We start from the raw sequence: 14,734 nt of genomic DNA, 5'->3' as shown, positions 1-14,734 counted from the left end.
CTTGAAGATTAATTTAGCTTATGCAAGGACAAAGCAGAGAGGGTAGACAGGTTCCATTAATTGAATCTATTCCTACCCCATTTACCTTTACATATTTTGTCAAATTGCAACTTTAAACCTAATTTTGTACAATATTTGCTGTTTATGTGAGACCGACACAAAAGAAGGGGTTTAACAAATCTGTCAAGTGTAAATAGCACATGTACAGCGAGCTGACATTTTGCTGCAGTTTTACTGTAGATCCAGTTACCTTGCATCTTTTACTGCAGTTATACTTGCAACTCTGTTTGAAATACTGTGTGTCTCTAGCAGTTTCCTGCATCAAGAGATACAATTTTATTCTCAAAATAGTCAGATTTGATGGAGAGCATCTGTGGACATAATTCTTAAGAGCCACCACAGCTTCTAAATTGGATTTTGCTCTGGACTTGAAATGGGCTATTCTAACAGAGGTCTTGCGCCATACTATGGGTCTTTTTTAGGGACAGCATAGACAGCATTCATGATCTGAATGTATGCCACATGCTTTAGGTTTTTACAAAAATAAAAAATAATATATAATAATGCAATGTGTTGTTTCTGTATAAGGCTTTTATTTAATACCACATGGTGTACGTCATCTGTTATAAACTCACCTATTTTCAAGTTTATTCAGACCGAGACAGCATTTCCAGGAGGATGAAGCCAAAAACGTTTGATTCAATTGTTCTAGTGCAAAAAATACATTGATGTGCTCAGACAGACCCATTTCTGATTCAGTAGTTGGGCAGAGGTAGGGGTGGACATTAAGGCCTGCTGAAAATATTTGATGCTCTATGGTGGTTAAAATGTCCCTGGTGTATTTTTAGTGCATTCAGCACGCATCTGCAGCAGTGTGTTTCCTTCAGTCAGTTAAGGCATCATTTGAAAGCTGCTTCTTGCATTTACTCTGGGTATTTGTTTGAGAGGGAGAGAGAGATACACGGTGGTGCAGTTGGTAGCATTGTTGGGTTGCAGGAGTCCTGGATTTGACTCCTTTATGCTTGGAGTTTCCAGTTTCCTCCTATGGTCTAAAAACAAGAGTGGTTAATTGGCCTTAGGTGTGAGTGGTCTATGTTGCCCAGTAATTGACTGTCGGCCTGTCCAGGATGTATGTGTCCAGATCCCCAGGGATTTGATTACCTTTTGTTGCTCCCTGGGGATCCTGCAGTCTGTTTATGTTTTGCACTTTTAGTATTGATTATCTTTAGATCCTTGTTTCTGTCATTAGTTTAGTTTTCTATTCAGTATTTTATGTTAGTAATGTATTCCTGTATATGTTAGCTTCGGTTCTGTCCGGAATGAGAGATTGAGGACCCAGTATTCAGCCAGACACCAAAGTGCAAATAAGAAGGCTTTAATATAGCTCAAAAAAGATCAGACAGGGATAATCAGGCTCGGTGGTCAAACAACAGTCCGGGATCGATACACAAAAAGGCAAACTGGTTCAATAAGGTCAGGCAGATCCAATGGTCAAAACCAGTCCAGAACGGTACACTGATAAGCAAACTAACTAGGCAGGGATCAGGCAAACTCAGAAACTCCACGACAGAACCAGGGTCAGACAAAACAGTTACAAGGATCAGGCTGGCTCAGAAGTCAAAAAGGCAATCGGGTTGGCATCAACAGGCAATCAGGAAAGAACGCTGGATGAGACTTACCAAAAAGCTTGATTTGATCTGGCAGATTACAGGGGGCCGAGGCAGGTATAAGTAGGGAAGTGAGCAGGTGAATGGAGTGAAACTAATTACCAGAATGGGTGGAGCTAATCAGGGGAAGGAAAGTGACTGGAGGCAGAACAGAGCTGACTAAAAAGTGACAGGTGAAACTAAAACAGTACACAAGCTATAATAGAAACCAAACAAGAAAGAACCCAAAACAGAAACTGAACTTAAGGCAGGAGAGTGAACTGAATAATCAAATAACAAACATAAATCATAACCAAACCCAAATCATGACAGGTTCCTGTTTTTCGTTTTAGCTGTTTTAGCTTCTGTTCATTGTGATTTCAGTAGTTCTTTTAGATCTTTATTTTCTGCCTGCTCCTCCTTAGTCTAGTTAGGTTATTCCCTCATGTCTGGCCATTGTCACGTTTCCCCATTAGATTCAGTTCTCCGTCTACCCCTGCCAGTTCATTGCTCTTCCTGTCCATCTGGTTAATTGCTCTACTCATCTCACCTGTGTAATTTACTCCACCTGTTGGTCCATCTGTCTCCTCCCCTATATATTCAGTTAGCACTGCCAGGTCCTCCGTCAAACTACCCTGTTCTGGGCTCATCTATGCCGTGTTCCTGGTTTCTGTCTTCCCTGCATCTTCAGAGAATCAGAGTATTTTATTTGTCATCAATATTTCTCTTTGGCTACTCCGGTTCACATTACAGTTCACATTACACATAATGAAGGCAAAAACTGACAAACAAAAAGGCAATAAACAAGGGTTACAGCGGGTTTTTTTTATTTAACGCTCAGGAGAGTCACAGATAGCAGATAATGAAGTAGTAAGGCACCTATTGAGCAATGATGATTTGAGGATTCATTTACAGCAATGTCCATTTAGATATTCTGAAACGATAGTGTGCAAGTTGGCAGTAACATTAAGGTGATTGTATCGTATGGCTGGGTAGTAACAGTGGGGTGATTTTAAGCCGTTATTTCAATAAATCACTCTTCTACAATTCAACACGCGACTCTTGAGCTCTTGTCTGTGCCGTGGTCCTAACAACACCACAAACATGACTGTACGCTGTTTCACGACCAATGTCCGTTGGAGATAGGCACTGGCACCCCTCGCGACCCCACCAGGGATAGGCGTGTTAGAAAACGGATGGATGGATTGGTGCATCTGTGTCTGGTATTAAAATGAGTTTGATGAGCTGAAACATTTTAAGTGTAACAATGAAATCAGACACAGATCAATTCTGTTAGAGGTACTTCTTTCACAGCTGTATTTCAGTACAGGACTCAGCTGGAGCTCCTGCTTACCGAACCGTCAGCATTGTAAAGTCAAACCAGCAGTCGAAATGCTGCCCTGGTGACTACGGGCCATTGAGGACAAAATGTTATATGAAAGAGAACAAAACCCAAAGTCCCCCACAGTGATTGTATTCAATTTAAAAAAAAGACTTGTTGTTTTCCGGGATAACAAGAAACCTCCACGGACTCCTGTGTTTTAGTCCCTGTCTCAAAGAGGCTTTGCAATACGACAAGTTTAAAAATCATCTGCTTCTGTGGAAAGCTGCCATCAGGATTTACTTTGGTTGATGGTTTCTGGGTTCACGTCTTTACTGGAAGACAACTTCACTATCCCGACGCACATAACCACATCCAGATGGAGGCTGGCTTTAGTGACGCTATGAAAGCCCTGTTCTACTTCCACTAACAACAGAACCATTTTCATTACATGACAAAGCCACCCATGGAGAGAGGGTGAAAAAATCTGATCTTCTCCCTTATTAAAGAAACAAGACAGAGACTCAAAAGCTGGCTCTGTAGTCACAATAAAAATACTAAATAAGCTTTGTTTGTAGAAGCCAGCATCATTCCACCTGAATTAAAGCAGCTCAGTGTCATGTGTTCTGAATCCAGCAAAACGTTGTTATATTGGATTCACACTTAAGGCTGGATTTGCCAGAGGCAGACCGGAGGGAAGGGCTGGAAATTTGATTATTCAGAGACAGATTGCAGTCCAAATTCTTCTTGGATGTATGCTCCTGTAAGACAATTAAGGAGCTACTTTCTGATGCTTTCTGCTCTGTTGTTGTAAAGTCTCATAGCTCTGGTAATCTCACAGGAATTATTATCTTGGGCCTCTTTATACTCAGATGCAAGATATTACATTGATCGTACAGATTTAATGAATAAATCCCACCTTCCTGTCTCCGTTCCTGCTCCCGTTGACCTACAATCCTGTCTGCGTCTGTTTTAGGAGAGAAGCTTTATTTTTCGTTCTCGGCACAACCAATTTTCTCTATTGGTTAAATGGATCTATCATTAAAGTACTCTGAAATAACACTTATCCACTGAGGAATAAACACTTTTCACTCATTTGGGGATAACTTAGCTTCAAGTATTTACTTTCCCTGATTTAATTGGATACTCAATTGCAAAGGAGTTGTACTGAAGAGGAAGGAAAATCACAGATGATGGTATTTTTTTTTTTTTTTTTACAAATAATAATCTGAAAGTATAAGGCAATTATTGTCAACTTTCGTAAATTATATTTTGCTGCAGTCTTTTTGGGGCATGTCTTTACCAGTTTTTGCACATCTAAAGAGTGAAAGTTTTGCTTGTTCTTTGCACAAAATAGTTTAAGCTAGGTCAGACTGCTCTAGATGGAGAGCGTGTCTATTTCTATTTATTTAGTTAATTGTGCGTTTGCAGTCTGTCTTGTATGTACTGGTTGTGTCTAGGATTCAACCCTTTTATTTACATAATACATAATATTCCGTTTATCTGCAGAAGAGAAGTCTTACCATAGCACGATGCTGCCCCCACTGAGTTTTCACCTGGGGATGGTGTCTGCATTGTGATGTTCAATGTTAGTCTTCTGTTATAGTATTTTACAAACAGGCCAAAACGTTCAGCTTTGCTCCCTTCTCAGCATCTTCCACATGCTTTGTGGTCCTCACCACATGGCTTATGGCTTTAAGAAACAACTCAAAACATTACTTAGTTCTCAAAAGAAATAGCTTTCTTGTTACCACTTATTTAAAGGTCATATTGGACCTGCCAACATAGTCTCCCATCTTATTGTGGATCCCTGCCGCCCATTCCAGAGTTACCATTGGCCCCTTAGATGCTTACATGGTTATTGTTCTCCTTGGTGGTTTATTGGTGGTCAGCTATGTCTTTTTTAGGTACCACAATATTTCCATTATGGTATGATGGTGCAGTTTAAAGCTTGGGAATTTTTTTTAAATAATCTAGCCCTGCTTTAAACTTCTCTACAACGTTACTCCTGGTCTATCTGGTATGTTCCTGGGTTTTTATGATGCTGCTAGTTCATCAATGTTATCTAACCTCTAATGCCTTCGCTAAACAGCTGAAATAAAACACAAGTGGTGGCAGTTGGTTGCCTTTAACACCCATTTAATACCCAAAACCCAAATAACCACCTAATTCTGGGTACGGATCCTGACGTGGGATCTTTCTGTATGGACTTACCTTGTTCACCCCCATGACTCTGCAGGGATAAGCAGTTTTAGGCAGTGGATGGGTAATAGCAATGTGTAGAGGGGGAAAAAATCCTTTGAAAAGGGACTCCAATAGATATTTATGTATTTTTACTGTAGATGGAAACAGCATATCTACCTATTAAATGTGGAAACATCAAACTCCTTTAAATTGGGCTCTGGCGACTAAATGGCTTCTTGAAATCATGAAAAGATGATGGATTTGATTTTATATGTTTGAAATAATAAGGGCAAATATTTACCTCCGATCATAATTTCCAACCATAATTGCTGCACATGACGGGAAATGAAGTTAATGTCCCTTTGTAGCTGATTAGCTCGCTGAGATGAAAGTAGAACTTGTAACAGATACAAAAGAAATAAATGATAATAACAGTGATGACAGTGTGTGATGATCCTCCTGGACACCATGAGGAATCGAGCTGAAATTGTATTTGCAAAGGAAAATGACAACGGTACAGCGTGAATCATCATTTCCAACCACAACTACCACATGATTGCTCAAGGATTTTTACTCCAGTAGCTGCTGTAGAGATTCCTTAATATGCACTTTAAATGCTTAGTAGATATGTCAAACTAGCCTTTCTTGATTTGTTTCTTTTTTGGGTATAGCTTCTAAATAACACGTTTATTTGCACCCCTGGTAAAAATGGATGAAAATCTTTAAAATAAAAACACCTTTTATGTAGTAGCATGTTTCAAGAGACTTCTAACAGGTAATCCATGGCTGTTTCGTCAGGGTACGAATAAATATTGTGCCGCAGGCGCTTGTTTCTTTTAACCACAGGCGGCTAGGCTGGATGAGGACCCGTGATTATTTTCCACCATGCACAGTCAAGAGGATTTAAAAAAAATCTTTAAAACACTGTTAGGGCACTGCAGCAAAGAGCGGCATCAACATGTCGACTGATTGGTTCGGAGCCACGTCAGGAAAACATAAATGGCTTTCTGTCCTACAGTCACGAAGATAAAAATGTGTGGCATTTACTAAACTCTACAAGGACTTTAACTGGACCTGTCTGCTTTGGTCAAATTACAGTAAGATTTAACTTATTTATGTGTTGAAAAAACAACTGTTAAGTAGGTATTGGGTCTTTCAGAAGGATATTAATACTAAATATTTTAATTAATTTTAATTAAGGGCTGCACAGTGGCGCAGTGGGTAGCGCTGTTGCCTTGCAGCAAGAAGGTCCTGGGTTCGATAAGGTAGGGTATTGGGTCTCAGAAGAATATTAATACTAAATATTTTAATTATCAGAGGACCCAGGACTCTGGAGGATCCGGAGAGACTGTACACAGAGTAATGGTGAAACATCCTTTTTTCTGTGGGATTATGCTATAGCAGTAAAAGAGAAAAATATATTTTAAAACTGTCTACTCAGTTCCACCAGAGATGCCATTAAATGTGGCCCGTCAGCAGTGTAAGATGACCGTACTTAATGCTTCATTTATAAGGCAAACTGAAAGAGTTGTTTCATATTTGCTGATCTGTAAAAATGTGTCGGTCCTTCCCTCTGCGTTAAACTGTTATGTTTAGCGACGTGATCCTGTCTTCATCCGGCTCCAAGTTTTGCCACAACACACTGACCACAGAAGTATTTAGCTGTTTTTTTTTTCCAACACTTTCCTCTTTTTCCATCATTTACTATTTCCTGTGTGAAAGCGGGCACTTGATGTTTGTGTTGGCTGAGAACGGAGAGCAATGCTATGAGAGGGATTGAGCCAGCTTCCCCCCTTCCTGCCTCCACCTCGCCTTCGTTTTTACTCCACCTTTCACCTCTGGTTTTTGGTCTTTATTGTTGAATGCCTGTTCTGCCACAAGTCGGCTGCAGATTTATGGCAGTTTAGAAACAGCAAAATCTACTTGGATGGCCAAAAGCTGCGTGTTATCATGTACGTCCTTTAAATTTGCTCATGTCATTTGTCTGTTGAGTTAACTTGTGCTCAGCATCCAGTCTGTGTCAGAGAAGCTGTAATCTAAAATGTCCCTTTTTTCTTCTTGCTTATGTGGGAACCCAGTCTCAGTCCTGAGGCGGAGGCATGCTTGTTTTATCATACAGAGGGTAATATTTGCTGCTGAAAACATTAAATCGACAGTTCCACACCCAAAGTACCGTCCTATAAAAAGGTTGTTCTAATTGATCGCTTTTGGAAATGTTGTTTCATAGAGTTAATTTGGAGGTAAAATCTGGTGAACCTTTGCTCATACCTTGTAGAAGCTGGACTTTAGACTCATGTTAGCAGCTGAGAATTGCTCTTGGTGACAACAATGAGGCTGTCATGTTTTTACTTCTGGTCCAAATTTTTTTTCCCCGTTATTCCTTATCTACGTTGTACTTGCAGCGAGATGCAGCCACACTGCTAAATCAGTTTTCTGACTATAAAACCGGTTTGATTCTCAATTCTCATCATGTGTCCGGAGGGGACGGTCATAAGTTAATCATTTGTCACAGATTTGTCTGCAAAAGTGGAGAACAAATGTAACGATGTAGTCGAAAGTAATTAAATATGCATTAATATCACATAAGAAATCTAACATTGTATCTCTTTCTGGGGAAATGTTGTGGTAAAACACCTTTTTTGTTCCACACTTTTTCCTTCCTCACACTTTTCCATTAATAAGCTTGGATACACACCACTCTGTGGACAGCCGTTTAATTTTGCAATGATGCAATTTTGTTTCTTACTTTCCTTGTAGAGGGTGTCATAGAGTGTCTGCTCATCAACTATCAAATTAACAATGCAGGAAAAACTAAATATTTCCCTAAATAATATTACCTACCCTTCACACACAATGGTTGGTGTTAAAGCAGTAAGGACATCTTGGGTTGCTGTGAGGGGAGTCGTTGTGTCACCCTGAATACCAAACAAAGTTAAATCTGATCAACCAACCAATCACTGCCCTTCAGTGCGAACGGCAGTGATTGGTTAGTGTTTTTACAGGCCTGCAGCTCACGGAGATCTATTTTTTAACCTCCTTTTTCTGAATACATAATAGATTGACTTTGTCAGAATGGAAGGACCATTTCACCAAGCATAAGAAAATGTGTTTCTGAACAGGATTAGCAACTATAGCTTTAAAGATCACACTAAACATTAAATAAATATTTTATGAAGACTTTAGCTTTAGATTAATCAACGTCACTAATTCCCCTAAAGCCAAACCGTCATCTTGATTTCAGAAAATTTCTGAGCAATGTGAATGTGTTCACTCTGACTGAAAACCTGCTTAACAGATTTCTAAAGTTTAACAGTGTGCTGGAGGTTTGTCTTTTGAAACAGTTTTGTCATGTACTGAACCAAAACATTTTTATTTAAAGTCAATGAAGAACATTCACAAAACTTTTGTTTTTTAAAAAACATGTTTTGCTGTATGTAATTTTTAAAAGCAGCAATCTGTTCTCTATAAACTAAACACACAACCTTCCTATGCCTTGTGAGCAAACAAAGCTTTAAATGTTCACGTCTATATTAATCAATCTACATTTCCAGTATTAGTGGGGGGTTTTTTCTTTTGAGGTTTTTAGTGGAAATTGTGTTTAATTGCATGCTACTAAGTGACAGCAAAGCAATCTAATCAGATTAAAATTGTAATGGCCCCTTTCTAAAAGCAAAGTCAGTTACAACAAAGGTAAATCAAAAGCAGTGGATCATCCACACAACCTTGGAAATACTGAGGAACACACAGCAGGCTTAATATTTCAACCTTATAAATGTTTGCCCTGTGATATTCTTAACCCTCCCTTGTCCTTCTTCTCTCTGCTGCACAGAGCCTTGGCTGTGATGAGTATCTTGGATCTGGGAAGATGGTTGACAAGTGCGGCGTGTGCGGTGGTGACAACACAACCTGCAGGCTGGTCTCAGGAGTGTTCAAACACAGCTTGTCCAAGATTGGCTACCACAAGATAGTGGAGATCCCAGAGGGCGCCACCAAGATCAACGTGACAGAGATGGTGAAGAGCAGAAACTACCTTGGTGGGCAATAGGAACAGACCCTGATGAGGCAACAGAAGATGTTCCACTTTGTAGAGTAGGGCTTGTCAGACAATGTCTGTGTGTTTTCATTTTGTTTTGCATGTTTGCTTTTGTTGCACGCTTGAGTCTGCACTGCGCGCCTCACAGCTGGAAGTCACTCTCTTTATTCTGATCAGCTTGCGATTCATCTGAGTTTCCTTTGGCTATAGTACATCCAACAATATTTAATATATTGTGACTTTTAATGATTTTCTGTATAGTCTCTAAATGCAAGAACCCATCTTTGAGTCTGTGTTTTATTGTAAATACAGACATTCATTTAACAATGTCACGCTCCTACATTTGTTTCCTTGTGCCATGCATTAATTTATGTAATTTTGGCCTGGCTCACAGACAAAAAAAGCCCTACCATTTCACAGATAGACAAAAATAATGGCCACTGTCAACTCTGTGCAGAAGTTGCTGTCAGTGTTCATCAGGCTGTTTTAGTGGGGCTATTAGTACAAATAAGAATCATTTCTAAACATCAAATATTGAGGATACTGTCATCTCCTACTCCTGGTCTCATAGTTCTTAAAGTTCAGTCTCTTTAAATCCTTGTAAGTCTTCAGTAATTTCAAGTAAATTGTGCAAGTTGGTTGCTGTAGTGTAATGTAATGTTGAGTAATATTGAGGAAGTGGTCATACCCCCTAAAATGTTTCACATTTTTTCACATTACAACCACAAACTACTCTGTAGTTTGTTGAGTTTTTATGCAATAGACACAAATTAGTGTGCTCTTGCAAGCCGACAGAATTTTTTTTTTTTTCACAAACTAACATCTGAAAGGTTTTGCATGCATTTGTACCCAACCACTTTAAACATTATACCGCTAAATTAAATCCTGTGGAAGAACACGCTCTGGACATGTAAAACCTGTGTATGGTAGAAAACACCTTGATCGGCCACGCTGAAATATGGTGGTGGCAGTAACATGCTGCGGGGAGGCGTTTCTTTTGTAGTGACAAGGAAGCAGGTCAGAGTTGAAGGTATGATGGATTGTTGCCATATACCGGCCAATTTACAGCAGAGCCTGTTACTAGCAGCAGCTACAGCAGAATAACAGCACTAAAATGCAGCCATATCTACAATAGAATGGTTTATATTAAAACACATATTCATGTGTTAGAATGTCCTAGTTAGAGTCCAGATTTATGTCCATTAGATGATGTGTGGGAAGACTTGACAATTGATGGTTATAATGGCTCTTTATTCAATCTTATTGAGCTTGAGCTGGTTTGCATAGAAGGGTGAAACTTTTAGCCTGCAGAGATGAACGCTGATAGAGACACATCCCAAAGTATGTGCAGTTAATGGTAGCTCTAATTATTTTTTACTCAAGGAGACAAATATATATAGACAGCAGGCATTTTATATTTTTATTTGTAAAAACAAATCTAAACCATGCATGATTTTTTTAACACCTTTCACTTCACAATTGTTTACTACTTTATGTTGGTCTATGAAACATAATTTAAAATAGATACACAGAAGTTTGCCGTTGTAATGTGACAAAATATGAAGTTCAGGGGTATGAATACATTTGTAAGGTGCTGTTGTTGGAAATAACCGAAGCACTCAGTCCTGTATGTATCATCTTAAAGGTCAGGTTGTCAGGAAAGAGATCTGCCTTGTTTCAACATTTGGTCTTTATATTGACATTAGTCTGGAAGCTGAGCTGGTCATCTATGATTGTTTCTATGTATTTAAATTGACCGACCTGTTCCACTGCTTGCCCTCTCATGGCGACAGGTTTGAAAGAAAGCCGAGTACCTGTTGCTCCTGACTTTCTTGGTTTTATTGACATTAAGATCCAGCAAGCTGTCAGTGGACCAGTGGAAAGCTGGTCTGTGTGCTGTAAGTAGGAGAAATCTGCATCCTTCAGGACCAAAACATCAGTATTCTTCTATTTAGAGGAAACATCTATTCTGTTAAATTCTTATTAGTGTACAGTAAGAACAGAAGTGGAGATAACACACAGCCTTGTGGAACGCCAGTGTTCAGGGCCCTGCAGTCGGATAGAACATTATCGATACAGACTTGTTGGAGTGAGTAGGAATGAGTGAGTGCTCATTTGTCCTGTTTGTCTTTGTTTTGCCCTTTGATGGACTGGTTAACTGTACAGAGACCCTGTACAGTGACCCTGAAAAACAGACAGGTATAGACAAGGGATTGCCTGATGTGTTCATACCTGCAAAGTCATGTTTTAGTACCTGCTTGATTTTGTTTGGCATTTTAAGTGCTGGCTGGCATATTTTTAGTAAAAGTATTATGTTTCCTGAATGTTAGCCATCTCCTTCACTATTTGAAGAATTAAACACAGTCAGTAATTTAACATGAATGTGCAGCTGTGTTAAGTATTTTGATTAACACTGTAAGTTGGAAACATAGCAGTGTTGGAGTACTCGTCCACTCTAAGCACACTTTGTCTCCTTGCAAATAGAGCATTTCATTTTCCATCCTGCATTTACAGTTTTTGGCTGCAGCCTGCTTCAGAATTCTGCTTTATTTTACCCCTGGTTATACGTAGAAAACGTTAGAAATCCATTTGCTGCATACGCTGCTATAGCAGCAGGGAACAGAAACCTCATGAGAGGTCATGAAACAGACTATTAATCTTAAATGTAAGAGCCTTTTATTTGATATGACGTAATGAGTTGAGAAAATCATAAGTAACCATGGTTCCATTTGTTTTAAAAAGTGGTTAATAGTGGATTTTATAGATTACGAGACAGATATTAGAACCGCACCAGCCCCCCAGCCCACCCCAACGGACTGATAGTAGCTCCTAAATAAACATGTTACTCTTGGCTTTCTATCTGGAATTTTAAAACAGTGTTACCCTAATAAGAGTGAGGGGTAGCGCTCTTTGAATTCCACGGCAAACAATGCCCATGGTTTTTGTAATAGCTAAATTTGTCTTCTTGTAAGCAAAGAAAAAGTGTATTAAGTCAGTCAGATGACCCACAGTGCGTAATAACAGGTGGTAAAACAAGCACGACGCCACTCTTAGCTCCATGTAGCCGAAGAAAACGCAGGTTAATCCAACTTTTTACCTGCCATCTCATTTAAAACTGTGGGAAAGGTATGAAAAAAAAACTTTGAGATTTTAAAACTATAACCTTTTAAAAGGTTGTGTGCCAGAAGCTGACACACCTCTAACTGTGACACAGCCTTTCACTGGATTCTTTGATATCACTCAACATGAATTGGATTCTAATAAAGGTGCAACAGTGGGACACAGTGGAGCTTTGTGACATTTTGGAAGGCCAGACATTGAATTTAAGAGCCTGTTCCAACTCAGAAATGCATTCAAAGACAAATAAATAAACAGCTCCCTCTATAGAATGGTTTATATTGTGAAAGATTCATAAACCTGCTAATGACTGTGGATAAATAGTGATAGAACTATAAAAAAATTGCAATTTACATGCACACTTACTACAACATTTTGCATGTCAGGTTTCCTTTGCTTTTTTGTCAACACACATTTCAGATGTTCCAACAATAATATCAGAAAAAAACATATCCTCATATTGGAGGGTTTTCAAGCATGAAGAGCCTGTTTAACGTCCTACAATCGGATCTTGATCAGATCTATCTCCAGACTTTGTCCAGGCCACTCCAAAACCCTCTTCTAGGCTCTTTTCTAAACTCATTTATAATTCGCTGATGCACCCTTGGAGTAATTCTACTAAGCTGACCTCTCCTAGAAAGGTTCACCACTCTTCCATGGGCTTTTCCATTTGTGAAATAAACTTCTCTCACTGGAGTTTTTCCAAGACTGATAGATATCAAAGATTTCTCTTATCTGTTCTTTAATTTCTTTAGATCAAGAATGATATGTTGCTGTTAGAGATCATTTAGACCACTTCATGTTGCCAGACGGGTTCTATTTAAGTTTTGTTTATTTTATTGTCAGTAGTCAAGACCAGATGTGGCTGGTGAAGAATCTGTTTAATCACAGTTGATTCATGTTTTAACAAAAGGGGACAATTATAGTTTTTATATCTGCACAGGCTTATTAACTCAGATCATCTTTGTATGGTGTTATTTAGACAATACAATTTGTTAGGTGTTAAAAAATGAAAATGCAAAAACAGAAGAAATCTGGAGATGGGAAAAAAAACATTTCACGGAACTGTCCATAGACACAGTTGTCTACAGAGTGACATTTATACCCCGTTTACACTACCCTTTTTTAACCGTGCTGAGACCAGTCCGAGCTCGGTAACTGAGATAACTTTCGAGTGTAAATGGATCGCAAACTGAACTGTACCGTGCCAGACACAACCAGACCGCGCTAAATCTAGACCAGTTCGATGGGTGGGCTCGGCTCGGTTCTCAGATAACAAAGAGCGCATGAGCAGACCGCGTCATCTCCTTACAGTCAGCTGACTAATTTTGTGGTTTCAGACATTCATTAAAATACTAGCTTCCTTACCGTGCCACACGGTTTCCAGTGATGATTCTGCTTAGCAGTGTGATGAACCTTAACGTCTGTCGTTGTTTCCTGCGTCTGTAAATCCTTATTAGATGTTCGTTTGTCTTATCCACTTCCCAAAAGCCGACTCCGTCAAGTTAATTCTTTGCCTGACTCTCCGCAAAAAGCAATTATAACCAAGCATAACTTCCTGAATGTTATGGGCGCCGCCATTTGATGTGCTTGAGTCCCTCCTTCAATCCTAGAGAGCAGTAGTACCATAGATCGTCACTAGGAGGCGAGGAACCGTGCTAGCGTGATGTGTCGTCAGAACCAAGCTCGGCATGGTTAACTGATCCAAGCTCGGTCCGAGCTCGGTATGGATCGGTTTAACAAGGGTAGTGTAAATGGGGCTGTATTATCACAATGCAACATTTGTTTAAGCCACCCAACAACAAACATGGTAGGAAGTGATCATGGATAAAAATGAAAAATAGAACTAACATTTCTCTTTGCATCATATAAAGAGAATTTATCTGAGAATGGAGACCAAGAAGTTGTACAATTGTCACTACATGCATACAATGAGGGATTGCTGCAAAGCCATGAACAATGCAAACGACTACATGCTCTTTCAGGAGGAGTGAATGCTGGGTGTCAATCTGCTGGACTTTTTTACTAATCTGTCTGTATGATTTGATTGAATTGACTTTGTAAAGTGCCTTGAGATGGCATGTGTTATGAATTGGTGCTATATAAATAAAATAGAATTGAATTGAAAATTACTTATGGAAGTATGTTCCACATAACAGAGAATATGATAAAATGGTAATAATTTTCGTTGGAATCACCTACAGTGTCGACCTTATTTTTTCTCTTTCTCTCTCAATTGGACTCTGTTCTCTGTAGATATCTAACAGTGCTTTTAGTCGTCCAAACACTCTTTTACAAGGCTGTCTAATGTTACACTCCTAATGCTTTTCTAATAGCCTCTTCCATTTAATCCACAAAATCAGGGGGAAAACCTCTTGGGAGATTCTGTTACAGGATTTGCATGAAAGGTTTTGCAAGCACCAGCGGATTGAC

The 14,734-nt window shown here is 39.2% G+C and overlaps 1 protein-coding gene across 3 annotated transcripts in view; it reads left to right on the top strand.

Annotated features, from left to right (window-relative positions):
• adamtsl7 (ADAMTS-like 7) overlaps positions 1–14,734 on the top strand; it is a 57,708-nt gene that overhangs the window by 30,531 nt on the left and 12,443 nt on the right. For all 3 annotated transcript variants that reach the window (XM_012868682.3, XM_036136468.1, XM_036136469.1), the window contains one exon: positions 8,981–9,185. In XM_012868682.3, coding sequence (XP_012724136.2) covers positions 8,981–9,185 — 205 coding nt within the window. The remainder of the gene's footprint in view (positions 1–8,980; positions 9,186–14,734) is intronic.

Source organism: Fundulus heteroclitus, chromosome 4, assembly GCF_011125445.2.
Source record: "Fundulus heteroclitus isolate FHET01 chromosome 4, MU-UCD_Fhet_4.1, whole genome shotgun sequence".
Classification (NCBI taxonomy): Eukaryota; Metazoa; Chordata; class Actinopteri; order Cyprinodontiformes; family Fundulidae; genus Fundulus; species Fundulus heteroclitus.
The sequence above is the reverse complement of the archived record's forward strand: the minus strand, read 5'-3'. Positions and strand labels throughout refer to the sequence as shown.